This window comes from Copadichromis virginalis, linkage group LG7 (assembly GCF_057382275.1).
Source record: "Copadichromis virginalis isolate Kocher_CV1m ecotype Utaka linkage group LG7, C_Virginalis_male_GT1.1, whole genome shotgun sequence".
Classification (NCBI taxonomy): Eukaryota; Metazoa; Chordata; class Actinopteri; order Cichliformes; family Cichlidae; genus Copadichromis; species Copadichromis virginalis.
Window position 1 is genome coordinate 51,610,192 of NC_140624.1, and position 19,942 is coordinate 51,630,133.

At 42.2% G+C, this 19,942-nt stretch overlaps 3 protein-coding genes across 14 annotated transcripts in view; 2 read left to right on the forward strand and 1 right to left on the reverse strand.

Moving 5' to 3' along the window:
* cdk5rap2 (CDK5 regulatory subunit associated protein 2) overlaps positions 1-832 on the forward strand; it is a 38,678-nt gene extending 37,846 nt beyond the window's left edge. For 11 of the 12 annotated variants that reach the window (XM_085464076.1, XM_085464072.1, XM_085464075.1 and 8 more), the window contains one exon: positions 300-832. In XM_085464076.1, coding sequence (XP_085320202.1) covers positions 300-445 — 146 coding nt within the window. In that variant the 3' untranslated portion in view covers positions 446-832. The remainder of the gene's footprint in view (positions 1-299) is intronic. The other variant, XM_085464080.1, reaches the window with a different exon arrangement.
* nup188 (nucleoporin 188) lies at positions 222-15,705 on the reverse strand. Its single transcript, XM_085464085.1, has 43 exons — positions 15,628-15,705; positions 14,163-14,217; positions 13,933-14,006; positions 13,760-13,844; positions 13,598-13,678; positions 13,381-13,425; positions 13,204-13,296; positions 12,963-13,082; positions 12,637-12,848; positions 12,286-12,400; positions 11,903-12,103; positions 11,263-11,343; positions 11,081-11,173; positions 10,867-10,986; positions 10,652-10,778; positions 10,393-10,551; positions 9,786-9,912; positions 9,593-9,680; positions 9,398-9,474; positions 9,195-9,309; positions 8,989-9,109; positions 8,843-8,909; positions 8,105-8,230; positions 7,746-7,986; positions 7,450-7,656; positions 7,197-7,366; positions 7,009-7,078; positions 6,850-6,917; positions 6,516-6,711; positions 5,962-6,039; positions 5,777-5,862; positions 5,540-5,685; positions 5,276-5,454; positions 4,954-5,154; positions 4,761-4,853; positions 4,501-4,653; positions 3,589-3,726; positions 3,413-3,487; positions 3,096-3,311; positions 2,839-2,970; positions 2,684-2,757; positions 1,937-2,066; positions 222-1,642 (listed from the first exon to the last, which is right to left on the reverse strand). The coding sequence occupies exons 1-43, from the start codon at positions 15,651-15,653 to the stop codon at positions 1,463-1,465; spliced, it is 5,241 nt and encodes a 1,746-aa protein (XP_085320211.1). The 5' UTR covers positions 15,654-15,705; the 3' UTR covers positions 222-1,462.
* Positions 15,706-16,589: 884 nt separating this feature from the next.
* On the forward strand, positions 16,590-19,249 carry dolk (dolichol kinase). Its single transcript, XM_085464086.1, has 2 exons — positions 16,590-16,719; positions 17,368-19,249. The coding sequence occupies exon 2, from the start codon at positions 17,498-17,500 to the stop codon at positions 19,067-19,069; it is 1,572 nt and encodes a 523-aa protein (XP_085320212.1). The 5' UTR covers positions 16,590-16,719; positions 17,368-17,497; the 3' UTR covers positions 19,070-19,249.
* Positions 19,250-19,942: the final 693 nt, after the last annotated feature.

Sequence of the window (19,942 nt, forward strand, 5' to 3'; positions counted from 1 at the left end):
TGTGTCCTCCTAACACTGTATGGACTGTGTTAGGCTTTTTGATTTACGCTCACAGGGGTGTGTTTTGCGTGACCTTACAGCAAACATACTTTTAACTTTGCAACTATTCATTTAACAAGATGACAGATGCATGTGTCTGGAGACAAGATTGGAAAACTTACTTGAAATATTTTTTGTGCCTTAAGCATTGTTTTTGTTTATCCTGCATGTTTGTGGCCAAAGGTGTAAAGTGACCATTAAAGCCAGTCGTTTTTTTTTGTTTGTTTTTTTTACTGTACAACCTCAACTTCTCTTTTCAGGAAGTCCCAGTCAATGGCCAGTAGTAGACACTACAGACCCTCAGCCTGAGCAGACGAATGCCCCAGTCTCCAGGCAGACTTCAGAGAGGCACTCTGAATCCTCGGAGGATCCCAACAGCGACAACTCTTTGCAATGCAGCTACTAAAGGTGCCAGCAAAGCACTGACGCAGCAGCTTCCCAGTCTGCATCCTGCCTTTCCGTCCTGCTGTAAAACTGTCACCTTAACCTTAGAAAGCTAAGCTTTTCCTACCTTATTGCACATGCCCCGCCTTTACTTTGATTTCTATAAAAAGGTACTGAAGTTGTAAAAGTTCTTTAAATGCAAGAGTATGCCTCTGTAAATAATCTGTGCTATTCAGATATTTTCCTTTTATTCGTTTTATATGACGCATATGACAACATGACTGTATTTTATTACTGACTTCCAGTTTTTACTTGTTGTCGTCACCTGTCAGTTTATGTACAGGATTGTTTAGATCAACTGTGTTCTAGCAAGTATGTGCAAATGCAGTAAAATAAACTGAATGCTGAAGCCTTCGAGTCTGCAGCAGTTTGATTTTACAAAGTGGATTCAAAAAGAAATTCTAATCAGAATTTGTGGTACAAAAGTTCCTTTATTAGAATATGTTTAAGTAGAAATCACAGCGACCACATCAAAACCCGTACACTGAGAAGCACAAAAAAAGAAAATGGCAAAGATCACGACTTCAAAGACATGAGAATTAGAAAAGTGTTGAACCGCTTTACAGGATAGGTTTTTCTATTACACTTAGACTAAAAAGATCAAGTGATAAAAGGTCGATTTTTTCTTTTTAAGTAGCACTTGAAATGTGTCTGGGCCTTCCAGGTTGTCAAAGTGACCTATAAAACTAGGTCACAACGTGGGACCACAGTCGTTGGTGTTTTATTGTTTAGTCATAGCACCAAGATCCCAAAGACTCACTCTTCATAATGATGAAGACATCAGGCAGCTTCTTGTGTTGACTTTTTAAATGTTTTCGTTGTGGTCATGTGATAGATTTGGCAAAATTCGGCTCCGAGTTTTAGACGACGTCCTCTGTGCAGCTAGAACAAGTACGAACTAATGGCTGCTGCAGAACGACTATTTGTTCAGGGGGAAGACAAAAAAAAAAAAAACTGCCTATGTTATGGATATCCACACCTATCTCTGCACAAGTCTGACGAAAGCCTGAACAAGCTGGATGAATGGCTCCTGACCCTCATGACTCGCCTTGGAGCCCGGCGTAGGTGGTTTGGACTGGGTAGAGGGGAGGATGGCACTGGCAGGAGAGGATGGCGAGCCCCTCCGGAAATGGCGGAAGAGGCTTGAGAGAAGAGTACTCTGAAAGAGAAACGCAATCAAATGCATCATGCTAAGACATGGAGTAAGCATCCTTTATAATACAAGGCTGCTGCTATTTTATGTCTGACAGATGAGATGAGGCATCCTGTTTTAATACTGTAGAAGGTGCAGTTTAATGCCAGCTTCATGATTACACACTAGCAATAACTGGATAGAATTCATACATTTTTCACAGATACACAGAAAAACACACTTGTTGTTGGTTCTTGTGTTTATAGCAAAAAACCCAAAATGTTTGAACAGCTTTGGGTTGGAACAGATGTGCCGTCTCACCAGTTCTGAGCTGAGCTCTTGCTTGAGCCTCTGTTTGTCTCGAGGGAGGATGGAAGGATCTTTGAGGCACCGAACAGCCTGAGAGATCAACACGTAGAAACAGTTCTCCATGGTGAACATGAGGAGTGACCTGGAGGGGAGACACCAGTTAATCATTTCAATATTTGTATTTGACAGTAAAACAAACAGTATCTTGGAAAAGATGCAATTGGCTTATCGTAGCAACCTGTAAGGAGAAACAGTTGCTGGTCATCTTATGCAACATGAGAGATGTGTCTGGAAAGGTGTCAAACAAGGCCTGGAGGCCAAACACTTGGCCCACTGAGCAGCTTTGGAAAATGTGAAGAAGAAATAACTCGCATACACATATTTCAGTTTAACCCCAAAGCGTCGTCCTGACAGATGTCTTTTATTTACTTCAGCAGCTTTTTTTTTTTTTTTTTTTTTTTTTTTAAATCATGTAGAAAGACTGAGATGTGCTGTTAAAATCACATTTCATTTTCCTATATAAAGGTCAGAAATTAAATGTGCATCTAAAGATCTTTACACTGACAGTGGGGGAAGTTTCGTTGGTCTGGCCTGGTTAAGATGCTAAACTAACAAGCGGCTCCACATTACTTCTTAGTTGCCACGTACCAGAGTGTCTCATTTTCTCATTAACTCAAAGCAAAACCCCCAGTTTCATTTTCCCACAGTCGGTTTCCTTGAAAGTGTTTCATATCTAGTGTTACACGCCATATCACTCACTTCAGCGCTTGGATCTCCTCTGATGAAGCTAGTGATGCTATACTCAGGGAAACCGGTTCCTTCTTCTTCTCCATCTATTAACAAACAGCAGAAAATGCGAATGCAATAAGCTGTAAAGACCTTTGATTATAATAATAAAGAATATAAACACCTACCTCGCTCAACATGCTCAGGCTGACATTGATGGTGGCCAGCAGGGTCCCAAATGAAGGAGCAACGTCAGGGTCAAAAGCCGGAGTTGTGAAGCTAAGCACGAAGAGCGTGCTGTACTCGGCCAGGTCCATAGACTGATACAAACACAGAGACAGTCAGCATCTCATCACCTTTTTTTTTTTTCTTTAAAAAAAAAAACAAAAAACGCCTGTTTTTAAAGATCTGCAGAAATGTCACCATGCAGCAGGAACAAACAGACCTGGTCCAGGAGTATCTGACAGCAGTCTGGGGTGAAGTGCTGCAGAGTTGCCAGGGTTTTGCTGAGGATCTTTAGAAGACTGCACTGCACAGCTAGCAGTGCCTTCTGCTCCGCCTCCTCCCTTTCCCCTCCACCTGCTGCTTCTTTAGTTGACGTTTGAGTGGGCCGCTGTGTCCTGGGTAAGGGACCAGGGGGCAAAGCCTCACCGTTTTTAGCCTAAGAAAGAACAACAGAAAACAATCAGCCATTTATCTGAATGTATAAACAACAATCTACAAATTTATATTAAAGAAGAAAAAAAAGACTAAGTTTCTGACCTGGAGGTAGTGATGAAGCATCTTTTTGCTGTGGAGCAGATGGGTGCAGGTCTGGCACAGATAACAAAGGTTTACCTGAAGAGACAGATGGAAACAGAAACACTAAATTACCAAAAGCTGAACAACAATTGGAGCTGTGCTCTCCTCATTGATGTGGTGATTTCCTTTTGACTTGCCTGAACATCTCTGAGCAGTTTGGGCAGGTGAAACTGCCACTCCTTACAGAAGCTCGAGAGCTGCAGCAGAAAACCAACTGTGTGATCGGCCTCATCCAGGCAGGCCAGGCTCTGCACGGTCCTCACTGCATTCAGACACTGAGCGGGAGAGAAAGTGACGACTTTATTTAAAAGATGCCAACAAAAAGAAGACTGCAGGCAGTAGCTAGACACAACATAACAGGAATACAGTCCTGTCCAAGGGTCAGGAAGCTCAGTGTACTTAACAGGTCCACAGTTGTGCATAAGCTGCACAAATAACTGTTTATTTTTGGAACTGCAGGAGCACTTGGGACTGAGGACTCACCAGGCACTGCACTGGGTGGTCAGGTGCTGTGCTCATAAAAGACTGTCCATAAAAGGACAGGGACAGCAACAACACTCAGGTAGGCTGTGGTGTTTAAAGGATGCTTGGCTAATACTAAGGGGCCCACTGATACTTTTGTTGCACATATTTGGAATTCCTGACTTAAAACTAAATACTTTACTGCTAGACAGACAAAACAGGCAGGCTGAAGATGACATCTTTAGATTTAACCTCCTAGGACCTGGCGTCCACCTATGTGGACATCACATTTTGGGATGTCCAGACCAAAATAATACATTTTGCTCTACAAGGGCCTGATATCCAGATACGAGGACATTATACTGCCACTGTTCTATCTAAATTCAAAACAAATGTCCTTATATGTGGATCTCATTTCTCTCAGAAACAAAAATCAGTTCGGGTCTTTGGAGGTTAAGAAATTCGATGGGTGTCGTTCTAGTTTTACACCCACAGACACATTTAAGAGGCAGCCCTAAAAGAAGACAAGCATGATGACATGTTTTTGTCTTTTCCCTTGTTAACACAGTAAGTTACTGCAGTCACACCTGTAGTATACGTTCCTGATGCACTCCGACAAAGTCCAGGGCTTCATTGATGAAGTTGTAGCGCAGCGTCTTAAGCAGACTCTCCATTAGAGACATGCAGAGGCGGTACACCCCGGGCCAGCAGGCCAAATCCTGGGACTTCCGGGAGAAGCTCTGCTCAGAGACATGTACACACGATGTTAACTTGACATGAATGCACCATGTCCTCCATCATCAATCCATGCTTTTATGTGCAAGGTGGGGGAAAAAAAATATTTCACCTGTGATGTGCCATTTGGTGAGACCTCATACACACTCAAAAGAGGCAGGCAGATGGTCTGAGTGACTCCCGCTCCTGCCACAGCTGCTGCCCCCTGAAGGAAAACGGACAACATCCTCAACATCTGCTCAAATTCTTCTGATCTATAAACTGGGTTTAAAGTACTAAAGCGTAAAAGGTGCGTTTGTGTTTACCTGCGGAGTACGGGCCAGCGTGAGCAGCAGGTGAAGTGCAGCCTCAGTAAAGTACAGGTTGCGTTTCATGCGAAGGCTCAGTTCAACGGCACTGAGCACTGAGGGGAGGAGGGGGACCTTCCTCATCACTGAGACCCAGTGCTCACCATCCTCATCAGTGCGGCACAGCTCCTTCGCCAAGTGGAGAGCCAAAACACACACCTGATTTAAAGGGAGGAAAAAAAGTATGTTTATACAGTACATGTTGGGACAATTGATCTAAAATAGATCAGAAAACTAAATAAACTTGAACCTTCATCAACAACAACCTCGCCACGCTTACCCCGTCTCTCTGGTCCTTCTGTGGGCCCCGAGGAGAGTCCGTCTCCATGCTGTCCTCGTCCTCCACCGTGTCTCCCAACTGGCTCGTGTGTCGCATGTTGTCAATAAGTGCCAGGGCCTCATCTTTCACCGTCTCACATACAGACAGCAACAACTGGGGCAGCTGGGAAATATCTCCACCTAGATGTCAAAAAACACACGCCAAGTCATTACCGCTCCGACACTTTCTTAAAACACAGACAAACATCAGATGTGTGCTTCTTACCGTCCAGTCCCTGAATCTGCAGCACAGAAATGAGTGCGGAGAAGATTTTGGCTTTGGTCCTTTCCATCAGCTGCTGGTCAGCCTGCAGGACACTCTCCAGGATAAGGGAGAGGGGAGACAGGATGTCCGGAGCTGAAGCTACCACACTGGAGATAAAGATTTAGAGAAGATAAAGGAATGAGGCGACAGCTAGTGCGCAGTGCTGGGCCTTCACTTGTCAAAGGCATGAGTACACACCTTCTCCACTGTTTAAGGAGGATGAGAAGTAAAGTGGCCATCATGGATCCAAGTCGAAGACAAGGCGCAGACGTGGGCGTTGTCAACTGAAAGAGTGACCAAGAGTTTAAAAAGTAAACTAGTGATAAGAGAAGAAATAAAAAGTCACAGAATACAGGAAAATATTTCATACTACGGTAACTTACAGCAGCTTTAGTCCCATCTAGGACATCCATGAAAAGGGTCAGCTTAGTTGAGTCCTCAGTTAAGTGCATCACATCAGACTGAAAAAATAAAACACAATCACACATCGTTTTCATCTGAGCTTGTTCTAGACAGGATTATCAAGACGCAGTTAAAGTCTCAAATTCTGGGAAATGCACAAATTCTTTTTTCTACAAGAGGCGCATGAGAAGATCAGTACTTCTCAACTCCCATTAAATATGACTAAACAGCAAAAACAAGCCTGTTAGCTTAGCTTGGAGTGAGGACTGTATGCAGAGGAGAAATAGTAATAATGATACTTCTTTTTATCCTTACACATCATCAAATTTTCACTTGATTAACACTGTCAAAATCTGATGATGATAATATTACCGTAGTATAACAGCTACAGAAAATTTGTACACATAATATCATTATTTACAGGAATTAAACTTAAAATGCAAGTGAAGGAAGGTAGGTTGCAGTACCATCATGAGATCAACGTTTCGCTTTTAAACGTAACTTTCGGGCCATGATTGTGTGTACTTGAACATACGTGGTTAGTGGAAAGAATCAGCAACATCCGCCAGGCAGAGATCAACATCTGGGCCTCTGTGAAGTAGCAGATGCCTTCTTCCTCCATCTCTGCCACATGGCACACCAGTGACTTGACGTACTGTGACCAGTACTCATAGCGTCGTGCGTTGGAGAACTTCTGAAGCCCGTCCTTCAAGGACTGTTCCAAAGAGCCGCTGCAATAACACAAATATTCATCAACATTAAATATGTATAATCTAAGACATCATTGTAAATAAAGGGATATGTATACAAAGATGTATTTAATATTAAAAAATAATGTTTTTATTATTTGATATGGACTCTGAAATCACCTGACAACATAGTAGATCTCCAGGCCGATGATTTTCATGACAAAAGCGCAGGTCTCCAGAACGCAAGGCTGGGGACAAGTTACATTTTCATCATTTTACACGTTTACTGACTTTTAAGTACTCATGGAAACAGTGTAACTAAGCAACACAGCAAAATACCTCTGTGGTGTCTGAAGGTGGGGTGAGGGTTCCAAAAAGAGGTGTCGTCAAATTCTCCCAAAACCTCTCTCTTTGGTTTAAAAAAAAGAAAAGAAAAGAAACAAAACACCATACAGCATGTTAATCATGTGGTTTTTCACCTTCACATGTTGTTCCAACTCAAAGTGAGACTGAGAACATTTACTTACTTTGTACGTAAGACAGAGATGGCACTATCCCTGCGATCCTGCCAGAGGGCCAGGAGGAAGGCCAGACCTGCTCGGTGTAGCAGCGGGGGGCACCAGTACTTGCCCTGCTGTTTGGAGTCGATCAGGTCCAACACGACATGAAGACAGCTCCACTCACCCAGCAGGAACTCCTACAAGTTTAAAACAAGGATGTCTTTAATGAAGCTGCAGCAGTGGGAAAAGTAAAACCAAAGTTACTTCCTGCACTTTATACCTTTGATCCTTCGTTTCCATCTTTGACTTCCAGGTTGAGAAAAAGCTCAATGAGGCCAGGCTGGGTTTCCACAGCGACAGTGAGAAACTCAAGGATCATGACTTTGATCCTCATGTCTTCCGTCTTGCTCTGCAGCCGAGTGAGGAACGCATCGCGGATGGCTGCTGCATCGCTCCCGAGACAAGCGTAGACCGACATGGGAGCCACCTGGCAACACGAGGTCAACGTCAGTGTTTAGTTATGTAACAAAAACACCAACCACATATTCACATATTGTTTAAAAGTGGAAGTCTTACTGTGGCGAGCCTTTTGAGCAGCTGGATTGCGAGACGAGGGAGTGCTGGATCGTGTTTGTGGTAGATATATTTAGCTAGGACGACTATTAGGTTATTGCCGTGGCCACCGTGCTGTGTCAGCGCCTGCTCCAGTGGGGACACTGTGTCCGAAGGCGGTTTCAAACGGATTACGTTGTTTGTGACAGAAAAGGCCAGTTTGACAGTCTGGATGAGCATCTGACCAGGACCCTCAGAGCCACAGCTGGACAGCACCAAGAAAAAAAATATAATACAACTAATGTCAGTTAAACAAATAATAATAATGGAGAGCTGAGTGCTTACTATGAGGAAAGGTTGACTGAACACATCCAACTGCTCACCTGCTGGGTTGTGCAGCCAGGACCACATCTATGGTGTCAACTCCAACTCCCATTATATTGACAACTGCCTGTCCAGCTTCTGTATTTGCAAGGCTGTAGATACACAGAGACTGCAGGCTGGGAGCGCTGCATTAACAAGGAAAGGAGTAAATAAACAACTACATGAGTAAAAAGGCAACTGTTAGTTAGTTGCAACCATTATTAATTAATCGACAATTTTATGATTGTTTGGGCAGGCACAAAGCAGGTGCAGTTACAGCCTGTAAAGTGTAACTTTAATCCACACAGAAGTGCCAAAAGAGATCCACTTAACACCAAGAGCAAATCAATCCTCAGACTTCCATTGTAAAATATTCAGATTTAGAGCAAACAGACATTTTTCTAGAGATGTTTGTGTTTAAGAAAAGAAAAGAAGACATTCTAGTTCTAGTATGTCAGCACACATTAACAGCTGTTTATCTCCCTAAACAAGCTGGCTAGTGATTCCCATCCTCTCATCCAAATATGGTCCACTTCTTGTTCCCAAATAGCAAGAAAGAAACAAAATATTTTTATTTTAACAAACTGGAAAGATTAATGCACATTTTATACCATTCCAGTATTAGAGAATCGTCATATAAGCACCCTTGTTATGTTTAAGGTTATTACCCTTAAAAGCCTGTTTGTAGGACCTGACTGTTTAGCATTGTGACATCAGAGAAAATGTGCAGGTGACAGAGTTCAGACACTGTTCCTTACCTGCCTTGGTCCTCTCCCTCTGGGCTCAGATTGAGAATGGCATGGATCAGCTCCAAAATAAGACAACCTGCAGCAGCACAGAGAAGCCAGTTTGTATACAAGTTTAATTTGTCTCCAGACAAGAAGCAAAGGGAAAACACCCTCACCTATCCTCTCTCTGACACCATAGGTGTTGTAACGCCACTTATGGTACGTGGGCAGCATCTCCTTCAACACCAGCAGCACACAGGGGATCAGACCTTTGTTCTGAGTGCTGCCGAGCTGACCCTATGATAAAAATAAGTACACATGATGCACATTATAGTAGCAGGACAACATTTTGAAAGATTACATAACTTTTAAAAAATGTTACCTTAACCAGAGTTGTAATGAGACGAAGGAAGGCAATAGTCACAGCATATTCTCCCCTGGGCTGCTCAATCTGAACTAGCAGGTTGCCATAGTTACCTGCCTTCATCCCCTCAGCACTGAGGGGAAAAATAAAACAGTTGAGTAAAACGCTGATATATCCAAGGCATATTAAGTAATACCTGGCACTCTGTTTGGCCTCTTTACCTTATGCACTGGGCCATGCTGGTCAGAGGGTTGGAGGCAAAGGGGAGGAAGCCAGTGTGGTGCAGACTGGACCACACCTGAAGATTGATTAAATAAATAAATAAGATATGAACTGGGTGAAGAAAGTTCAAAAGCACTGGCTTTAAATCCCTCATTTTACTTCATGTTCACACTGCGAGCACTGAGCACACCCACCTTCCCTGGCATCCTTGCAGCCAGCACAGAAAGGCAGTTTACACAGGAAGCAATCACATCCACTGGGGGGTTGATGACGGATGTTAACCTGAGAGAAAAGACAGATTATAATACCAGAATCATATCAAGATTATTTCTGGCAGAGCAAACAGCACAAAAAGTTTAATGTGTGTCACTCAAAAGTTTACTTTACCTCTGCAGCAGCATGTAAATGCGTGAGGTCAGAGGCAGGAGGCAGTCAGACACTGTCCAGTCTGTGCTTATGATCTTATGGACTAGATCCAAGATGGGCTTCACGCGGGCACAGTGGGCTAAAACATCTGGTAAAAATATCAGTCAGTGATCAACAATCAGCTGATGAATGTGTTTCTTCATTAAATAATTCATTTTTAGGCATTTGGCTACTCCAGTAACTGGTGACATCAGCTACTGAATCATTGTATAACTGAGTGGAAATCTTTACGTGTAACTGTGATTATTTTAAACCTGTTGTGCAGGTTTTACAATTACTGTCATACCACATGATCATATGGCCTTATGGATTTACAAGTCTTATCAAGTTGTTTTGCTTCCCAGAAACTCAAGCAGAACTGTATTTAATAGGTTTTAACTGAGTATATGAGGTATATATTGTGAATGTTACAAGAAATGCAAATAACCATATTTCTTGTCATGTTTATCACACTCCATCCTCTTCTCCTTATCCAATCTGGTCAGAGTGCAGAAACCTATACTAGTTGTAGAGCCAGAAGCAGGGCAAACCTGGGCAAACCTTATAAACAAAATTAACTGCTATGTACCTGCAGTGGAAACAACATGGAGCAGCATCTCCACCTCACATGTGAAGAGAGTCCAGGAGCTGTAGGAAAACTCCCAGCGTACCACGTAGCCTTGCTCACCTGGACTCATCACCTGGCCCAGCACTCCCTGTGGCATCCACAGGTTTGTCTGGCCTGTGCCTAATGGTTGAGAACAGACATCCCCATTTAGTCACACAAGAGAAACACAGGGAAAACTTTCATCTATACTCAGATTTAACAGTAATAATAACACACTAACCGAGAGGATAGAGGAGTTTGGGAGCTTGCCTCCTCCACAGTGTCTCGTCGTCATTGGAGATGATGTCATTAGACTTATGTTTGTAAACTTGAGTGTAGAAGGACATTTTATCCAAGAAGTTGTACACCTTTCACAAGGAAGTCAAAGTATATCAATAAATCATTTACAGAAAGATATGTTGCATGTGTGTATGTGTGTGCATGTGTGCCATTTACCTTTTTAACAGTCGACTTGTTTGAAAGCAGTGCAGTTAGAAGCTGCAGCAAGGGTCCGATCTTATGAGGAAACATCCCCACTGCGCTGTCCAGGATCATTCCCAATCCCATGTTTGGCTTCTGGATTAAACATTTAATAAACGAGATACATCATCAACATTTATAATTCCATTTTATTTTTAATAAAAGATTCTCTTCTGTGTGCTTTTCCCACCAATTCCCAAAAGATTTCAGCCAGACTTGGAGCAGAAAGGACCTCACAGGCAGCATCGATAAGGTGGGAGCTCTGAGTCGCCACACCATCAGTCTGTAATACACATCATAAGAAAGCAAATTATCACCACATGTTATAAATAGGTCTGTGAGGATCAAGACATGTAGAGTCAAGGTGCATACCTGTAAACTTTCTTCTTCAAAAGAGGTGATCACAAATGAGAGGAGACCATAGACGCACATTTTTGCTGTGCTTGCTGTACACTGAAGAAATAAAAAGTGAAAAAAATGATGGAATTTTAATGGAAAACAAGACAGTCACCACTCTTTGAGCAAATGTTGGTTGCTACTTACATTTCTATCTATAATTTGTAAAAGTGCAGCATTACTTTACAGATTTTGAAAGAAATCATTATGAAACCTGAGGTCTGAAGTTTAGCACAGGTCTTGACAAGGAAACTGATGCATGATGATCAGTATAATACATTACTATTGTAACAGGAGGTTTTCATTCTGGACACTTGATTATAGATTGGTTTCGATCTGCGCACTTAGTGATTTCATTAGCTGCTGATGACAAACAGAAGCACCCTGAGCGTTCTTTACCACTACTGCTCATGCTGCATGGACTTTATTTAAAGCATGGCTTATGATTTGTGAAAGAACAAAGGTGTGTATCAGCAGGACATAATTTAAAGCTATGTCAGATAACAGAGGCAGCATAACAGATGACAGAGGGAGTTCTCCTTTAAGTGAACAGAATTGTTTTGTAAATTTGCTTCTTATAAACTTCTAAAGGGTCAATCAATCTGAAATATCTTACATTGTTCCCTGAGACTCCAAGACCTTTGAGCATTGTTGAAAGGTACTTGAAAACACCCAGCTGGAGGGCGGTGTTGCCTATCCTCCTGATCACAGGGCTGGTATCATCTGGTCTAAGTGTGTGTCTTAGCAGGACCCAGGCCAACAATACCGGTGCGTGATGAGGGATGTCACCAAATGTCAGTAGCAGCTGATCCATTTCCTAGAAGAGCCAACAATTCTTATGAGTATTTAAACACATTCTCATTATATGCTCTGCGTGAGTTAACAGAAGCCTAGCCAATTTTAGCCTAATTTATTTAAATGTTTCACTTTGTAAGACAAGTCTGTGAACCAATATTAACATTAAGTCTATGAATGCAGCAGCCAAAAAACAAACTGAACCTTAACCACGGCCGGAGCACTAGAGAACTGGTGCTGATCTGTACAATCCTCAAGAGCACACTTGTGCAGGAAGTCTATGTCCATTCCTTCAACCAGGATGAGCGCGCTCAGGTATCTGCCGGGCAGAGAGACAGACAGGACATCATAAACTACGGAAGGAATGAAATATTTAGGTTTCTGACATATCCGGTAAAAAAAGTCTATTGAATATGAATCAACTGATGATTAATCTCTGTATAGGAAGACATCATGTCACTGTAATAATGAAAATACTGAAATGTCTTCATAATGTCTGTCAATTAAAAATATCTGGGAAAGACATGAACCGCACATAAACTTTGTGCCTCTTACCCGATCCGGTCGACCAGCGCATCCATGCTCTTATCTACCAGGTGTCTGTTAGTCTGCCGCAAACCGAAGCCTTGTTCTTTGAACATCTTGGTGAAGTTCAGAAGGTCAGATGGGTTCATCTCAAAGTAAGCATAATACAGAAAGATGATCTCGAGCAGCAGAGACTGTTCTCTCAGACACTGCAGGAACCATCTTGACACCTGCCGCTCCGTCTGAAAAAAAATAATATCTACATTATTTTGCATCCTTGACAGGAAAATATCTCCCACAGCTACCTCGCAATAGGAAGGATATTAAGCCAACGCCAACCAAACTTGTGTCATCACCATGAGGTTTCCGTGAGTTTCCCATGTTGGTGCCTCTGCCTTGAAGAGACTCTCAAACTGCAACTGGTATTTGCTCACCAGGTCCTTCTCCAGCTTTTTGACACAGTCACTGTACTCAGCCTAAACAACATAACATAACTAAGGTTACATTACTAAAGCAACAACAATCCCAAGCACAATTAGTTTTTTAAAAGCTGTGTTCCACAATTTAGTGAGTAATGCTAAGACTGGAGCTTCTCACCCTGTAGGGATGTCGCTCATCCTGAAAGTATGTGAGCAGGAGAAGGACACATCTGAGCAAACACATGCGTTCCTCATAGTAATAGTCTGCTATCTGCAAAAACAAACACAAAAGCTGTCATACTTACTGAACTAAACATGTGCTGTGTCAAGAAAAGCAGAAGATCCGTGTACTGACCTTAAGCAGTAGTGCCTGGCTTTGCCGCTCATCCTTGAGTACAACCTACAAAAAAAAAAAAAAAAAAAGGTATTCATTTAACATCGAAACGTCTTTCACAACATCTTTTTACGGTCTTACATTTTTTGTTCCTGTGATGCAACGGCAAATCTCAGTTACACTGAAAGCTACGAGTTCAGACAGATTTCACAATGAAAATATCTGTCAGGACAGATACCTTTAATGAATCACGGGTTCCTCTGTAGTCTTCCTGTAGGTAGCACTGCAAAAGCTGAACACTCTGCTGTTCATCGAGACTCTGTAACATGAAATCATCATTAAATACACACTACAAAATAAAGACTGGAAATCATTCTTGATTGACATTTTGAAGTCATACCAATAATTTACTGATCCTTAGACCAAAGTCCTTCAGGGGCTGTGCAACATCTTTCTTCTCTTTTACTTTCTCAGCAGAGGATGAGCTGTAACAGGTGATGCTTGCAGTTACCTTTTATATGGTTACTTTTATTAACTACAGTAAATTTGATGTGAAAATAACTGTAACTATACCTGGGTGGCTTGTAGTAACTAAGTCCTTGATGAAGTCTATCCCAGTGTCTGTCGAGCTCTACCTCTATCTGAGCCTGTGACCATCCAACATTAATAACAGAGAGAAAAATCACTGTGATTGTTTTATTACCTTTAAAAAAGAAAACATTACAACAAGCTATTTTTTTGGAGCAGTAAAGAGTCCAGCACACTTGTTATGTGCTGGACACTTTTCTTCAACAAGGACATACCGGCTCTCTCAACGCAGACCTCCCCAGCAATATGGTCCATAATTCCCTACAGCTCCTGGGAAACAAATTGGTTTATTTTAGAAAAGCAACGATTGGGATTAATGCATTAAAGTTTTTACAGTTATTAGAACTGAGCCTTTTAACTAAAGAGGGATGAAGGTGTGGGATTTAATAAGTGTGCACTTCTGTCCACCCTTTTTCAAATATGTAAACTAAATCAGCAAATGTGTAGCAATATTGTACCCTGTTTTAGTTTATTTACAAACAGCTATTTTTTGTTCAATTTAAAAAAAAAAAAACTTTCTATGAATTGGTTACATGTTTGAAAGAAACTGAACAAAGCAAAACAAACTTGCCCTGATGCCATCAAACAAAAAGACAGACCTACTTCCCAAAACTATAAACACTTCCCCCGTTTTCGTACATGACTCACTTTTTGTGGGAAGAAAAAAAAAAGGATAGAAAACTCAGTATGTCCATAGGGTCCAGAAAGATTTCCATGGAAGCATTAAAAATAACGATTATCTTTATATTTCTAATCATGTTAGTTTAGAGTGTGTGAAAATGAACAGACTATTTAAAGCAATCATCGTAATTCCTACACAGTTAATGCAACTTTTTTGGTAAACCTTGTGCAAAATTAAAACTCAAAGTGTGCAGTTTGATGACATTTTAGTTATTTATTTTACATCTACTGTGGTGAGGTACTAAGACAACAACATAAAAATGCTGTCCATGGCAGCATAGTTTTTGACCAGACTTGAGATGTCACCGGTACTTTAAAGCTCAATACATGTTTGCATACATAAACATTTGTTGGGGTCCTCAATATGAGTCTGTTGTCTTGTTATTATGATATCCATGGATATGTTTTAAATACCTCTCTTCAATGATAGCCCTTCATCAGCGTTCCCTAAAACTAAATTAGTTTATTTGTACTTACAGAGATGGATAGGCTTTTGCGATTTGTTGTCAAGTCTAACTCTTTTTAGTTTGTTTTGGAGGTCAAGTTTAAAGATTTTAAACCTAACTCAGCTGTTTTCCTGACCGTATCAAAACAGTAGAGTTAGCTTCTCAATTAACACCAACTAAGCAAGCCCAGCGGTTACTGAATGTAACGGAGAGTCGACGGCTTTATCTCGCTGTAAGTACGGTGTCTTTAAATAAACCAGCGCCGTTAATACAATATCTAATGTAAACAGTTTGCAGTGGCGGTATGCTGTTGTTGACATGCGGCTGGCACACCGCGCTACTGAAAAGCCATTCAAATCTTTAGCGGCTAGTACTTGCTAAGCTAAGTCAGCGTGGTGCTAACTGCTCAAACGCAAAAAGTGAAATATACACATCACTGCTGGTCTGATTTAGTAAACAGGAGCGCTGTGTAAAAATGATACCCACTGGAAAACGCTGCAAAAATAACTCAAACAACGCACGCTTTAGCTAAAGTAAGTTGCTATGTGCCTACCTGACGCTCATCTCCGATTCCGCCATCTTCGCGTCTGCTATGTGATTGGTTGTTGTGCTGGCTCATCAGTGACGTCGAAAGCGCCTTCGTCACCCTCGGAGCCAACGGCTGGGCGCCTTGTTCTTCTTCGTAAAAGAAGATGTTTACTTTATAATAAACTTATTAGTTATCTTAGCTAAATTTTATTTTCACAAATGCAAATACAGTAACAAAAAACCTAATTTTAAACATTACTATAATGATGTTTTATGTTACATAAAATTGATTAGTGGATCACTTAACAAAAAGGCTATGAAAACTATTACTATTTGTAGTAATTACAAATTATTTGAATGTATGTAATTCTTTGTATTACACCCCCTGGCATATGTTAATTTTGTTCTGATTGTATACATGTTCTGTATACTGTTTCTTAATAAAGTTTAATATTTTGAAAAAAAAATTAGGTAATAAAAGAGTGAACGAGCACGTATCTGAACTTATGAATAAACAGTCTGCGATTCATCAAAAAAAAAAAAAAAAAAAAAAAAGCCTTGTTCTTCTTCGTGAAGCAGCGGCCGTCCTGAGTTCAACTTTAACGCCATCCTCTGGAGTAAAATAAACACATCCCAATCGCCTCCATACCTTTTCGAAAATATTTATGCTACATTTTGGCAAAACTTCTGTGTTTCCCCCTAACTCCATAATTCAGTATATCATGTATCAAAGCGATCCTCTGGACTTACGGGTAATTAATTTTTACAAATAATTATTCAAGTATTACATGTATAAAATAGCCTGAGAAGTCTGAATTTGACCAAAATAAATAAATACATATTTTTATTTATTTATTTAAAGTATGCGCTTTATAGTGATATAATTATTTCACAAATTTTAAGATTAAAAAGTAAATTTAAAACAATCTTTAAAAGTAACGACTTTAAGAGATACTTTTTTAGTGTACCACGTGACCCGGCTGTCAAAGATGGCCCCCTCCTACTGGGTGTGAGAGGACCGACAGCTGACAAAGGAAACAAATCTGTCCAGAAAGGACGGCACCGATTCATAGCGATTCACTGCACACGTCCGCTCAGACAACGCAGCGCTTGTATGGTATGTACGCTTGTCTTTGTCAGCCTGTATTGTGCGTCAGTGCTGCCAGTAGTTACTGCTGGCGTTTTGCTAGCTCTGTACAGTGAGCTTGTTAGTCTGCCGTTAGCTTGATGCCGTCAGAGGTTAAAGCATCCTCGGCTGCCAGAGAGACGCGTTCCTCGGTGTAGGGAGAATTATCTGGCCCCATTGGGCTGTATGAATGAATGAAACAAACTGGAGTTTTATTGTTTTGATTTTCTTTCCCTAATGTATCCTTCAGCTTTCATAACCATTTGTTAAGCATAGCCTCCATAGCTGAAACAGAACTCACACTACACAGACAGCTCAAACTCCGACCCCCACAGGAACAAAAGGTTGCAGCTGATGTGGAAAGAACATGTGTTTCATGTGTGGCCTTTTACTCGTGCTATCTGAGCTGTGTGAATTTCTCACTGACGGGGTGAATTTTCAGTGTGGTCATAGTTCATGGCAGGAAGCAGATAAAGCATGATCAAGGTTCAGAGTTAGAATAACGAAGAAAAGACTCAGCATTCAGTACAGTAGCATTTGAATCTAATTTTTTCATATTCTTCTGTTTGTTGTGATCTGTATTTTTTTTTTTCTCTTAAATGCTAACACTTTTTCCCCTTTTTCCTCGGACATCCATAGCAAAGGAAAGTTACCTTCCAAATGATGAAGCCTGTGAGAGAGAGGAAGTGACAGAAGAAGGCCTTCATTGCTGCACACCATCTGTTCAGATCAACCCTCCTCCCTCTTTGTGAGCGCCCACCCTGCAGCCATGCAAATCAACCCGGTGCACGTGGAGTCCACTGTAGTTTTGGCAGTGGTACTATGTGTCCACATGGCGGTCTGGAACCAGCACTCCTGGTGCAGCATAGCCCTGGTGATACAGGCTTTCTATGTGCAGCATAAATGGGACCGTCTGCTCAGGTCTGGGGGTGCTGTGTTCCAGTTTCGCCCTTCAGCGAACAGCGGCATTGTTCCGGCCTCTATGGTGATGCCTTTGTTGGGCCTGGTACTGAGAGAAAAGTGCTCTGCCTCAGGGAATGTCTACTTTGAGCGCTTCTCCATGGTGGTCACCATCACAGGCATGATGCTAGCCCTGTTCCTCTCCCTGATTGCACTGGGAATCACAAGACCTGTTCCCACCAACACTTGTGTAATTGCAGGGATGGCCGGCAGCGCAATTCTCTACACCACAAAGCAGACCCTGACGGTGTCTGAGGTCATAGAGGTCTTGGAGGTGCTGCTGATCTTTGTCTATCTCAGCCTGATTGTGCTTTATCTGCTGCCACGCTGCTTCACGCCCGGAGAGGCACTCCTCATTGTCGGTGGGATCAGCTTCATCGTGAACCAGCTAATCAAGCGCTCCCTGAACCTGGCGGAGGTCAAAGGTGACCCGGTGAACTATTTCCTCCCGGTGTTAGTGGTGGGCTCGCTGCTGCTGGGCGTTTTCTTTGCCCTGCTCTTTTGTTTCATGGAGTCTGAGAGCTGGGGGTCATCGCTCTTCTTTCACATGATGACAGCCGTTCTGGGTCTGGGGATCTTGATGCCCTGGCTGTCTTTGTTCATCGGTCGCCACCCCCTCATGTGGTTGTTGGACTTCATCACGTTGAATGACAGGAGACTCTGCCTGCTGGCGTACTGGGTGTTTCTGTCTGTCGTGGCAAGTTGCGTTGTGCTACATCAGAACTATCAGCGCCAGTCGGGTTCCAAGAAGCACCAGGCGTCGACCATCGTCAGGAAGTACTTCCATCTGATTGTAGTGGCCACCTACATTCCAGGGTTGATCTACGACAGGCAGCTGCTCCATGTGGCATCTGTGGGTTGCCTGGCGGTTTTCTTGTTCCTGGAGTATGTGCGTTACTTTCGAATCAGGCCTTTCGGTCAGCTGCTCAGGCAGTTGCTCACTCTGTTCCTGGACGAGCGGGACTCTGGGCCTCTCATCCTCACCCACATTTACCTGCTACTGGGCATGTCTTTGCCCATTTGGCTGTTTCCTGGACCCTGTGCCCCTAAGGGACTACTTCCAGGGGCGGGTGGCCTGGTGCCCTACGCAGGTGTGCTCGCGGTGGGAGTTGGAGACACTGTGGCCTCTGTGTTTGGCAGTACCATGGGGGAGATCCATTGGCCCGGCACCAAGAAAACCTTAGAGGGGACTGCGACATCTGTGTTCGCCCAGATCATCGCCGTGGCCATGTTTCTCATCTTTGACAGCAGCATCAATCTGAACACCACCTACTCATGGATTGTTGGCTCCATCACTCTGGTGGCCATGCTGGAAGCCTACACCTCCCAAATAGACAACCTGCTGCTTCCACTCTACCTCTTCATCCTCCTGTTGCTTTGAATGGACCGATCATACAAACAAGCAGATCCACTGCCTGTTTCTCAGCCATTTCTGGTGGTGAACTTGGGACAAAAAAAAAGCTGTCTTTCGTAGTCTGTGGAGATGATCGGTAGTTATTTTTGACCAGCACAATGCGATTGAAAGCAGTCAGATTAACCGACCAGGGTATCGACAAACCTTTACATGTGTTGGCATGACAGTCTGTTGTCTTTAGATCATTTTCAGTATCCTTTCCAATGACCAGTGGAACATTTTAGATCAAGTCTGAGCCTTGCGACAGAGGTGGCGTATGTTTTCTCTGCCACCGACACCAACAGCTCCTAAATTATGCAACGGGAGACTCAGTTTAGCAGAGTGTGGAGGGGGAAAAAAAGTGTTTCTTAAATAGAAATCCTTTTTTTTTTTTTTTTTTTATAATCGGCAAGAAACACTCAAAAATGTCCTGTCGTTTTTATTTCGTAAACAGATACATGCCTTGTATTGCCTTTCGAAGAACATAAGTTAACTTTAAATTATTGATATGTCTTTTAATCAACTTTCTCACGTCTTTATTATTATGTTTGCCTCCCTGATGGCAATATGAAGAAGTTTCTTCTGAAAATACTTGCCTTAAGAAGTCTATTTTCTATCACACACAACCTACCATAATAGAAGCTGTAGACACTAGCATGGCAGCCCATTTCAACTCTTATTTAAAGGGCTGATTTATACTTATATATGGTAGAAACACACTATGCTCCTGCATGAGACTGATGTGATAATGCAGTACTGTAATGTGTATGCCGGTTGTCCTACCGCATATATTTTTGTCAGATAAATCAACTTTGCTTACCGGTTTGTGGTTTAATGGGACCCTACACCCCTTAAATATCT

What these genes read in the sequence shown, in the direction of transcription:
- nup188 (XM_085464085.1), bottom strand. Translation starts at nt 15,653, where the DNA reads ATGGCGGAATCGGAGATGAGCGTCAG. An exon ending in TGGTGTCAGAGAGAGGATAG is followed by an intron (nt 8,910 to 8,988) that starts GTGAGGGTGTTT and finishes GTGCTGCTGCAG; the next exon opens with GTTGTCTTATTTTGGAGCTG. An exon ending in TGCTTCATCACTACCTCCAG is followed by an intron (nt 3,312 to 3,412) that starts GTCAGAAACTTA and finishes GTTCTTTCTTAG; the next exon opens with GCTAAAAACGGTGAGGCTTT.
- dolk (XM_085464086.1), top strand. Translation starts at nt 17,498, where the DNA reads ATGCAAATCAACCCGGTGCACGTGGAGTCCACTGTAGTTTTGGCAGTG.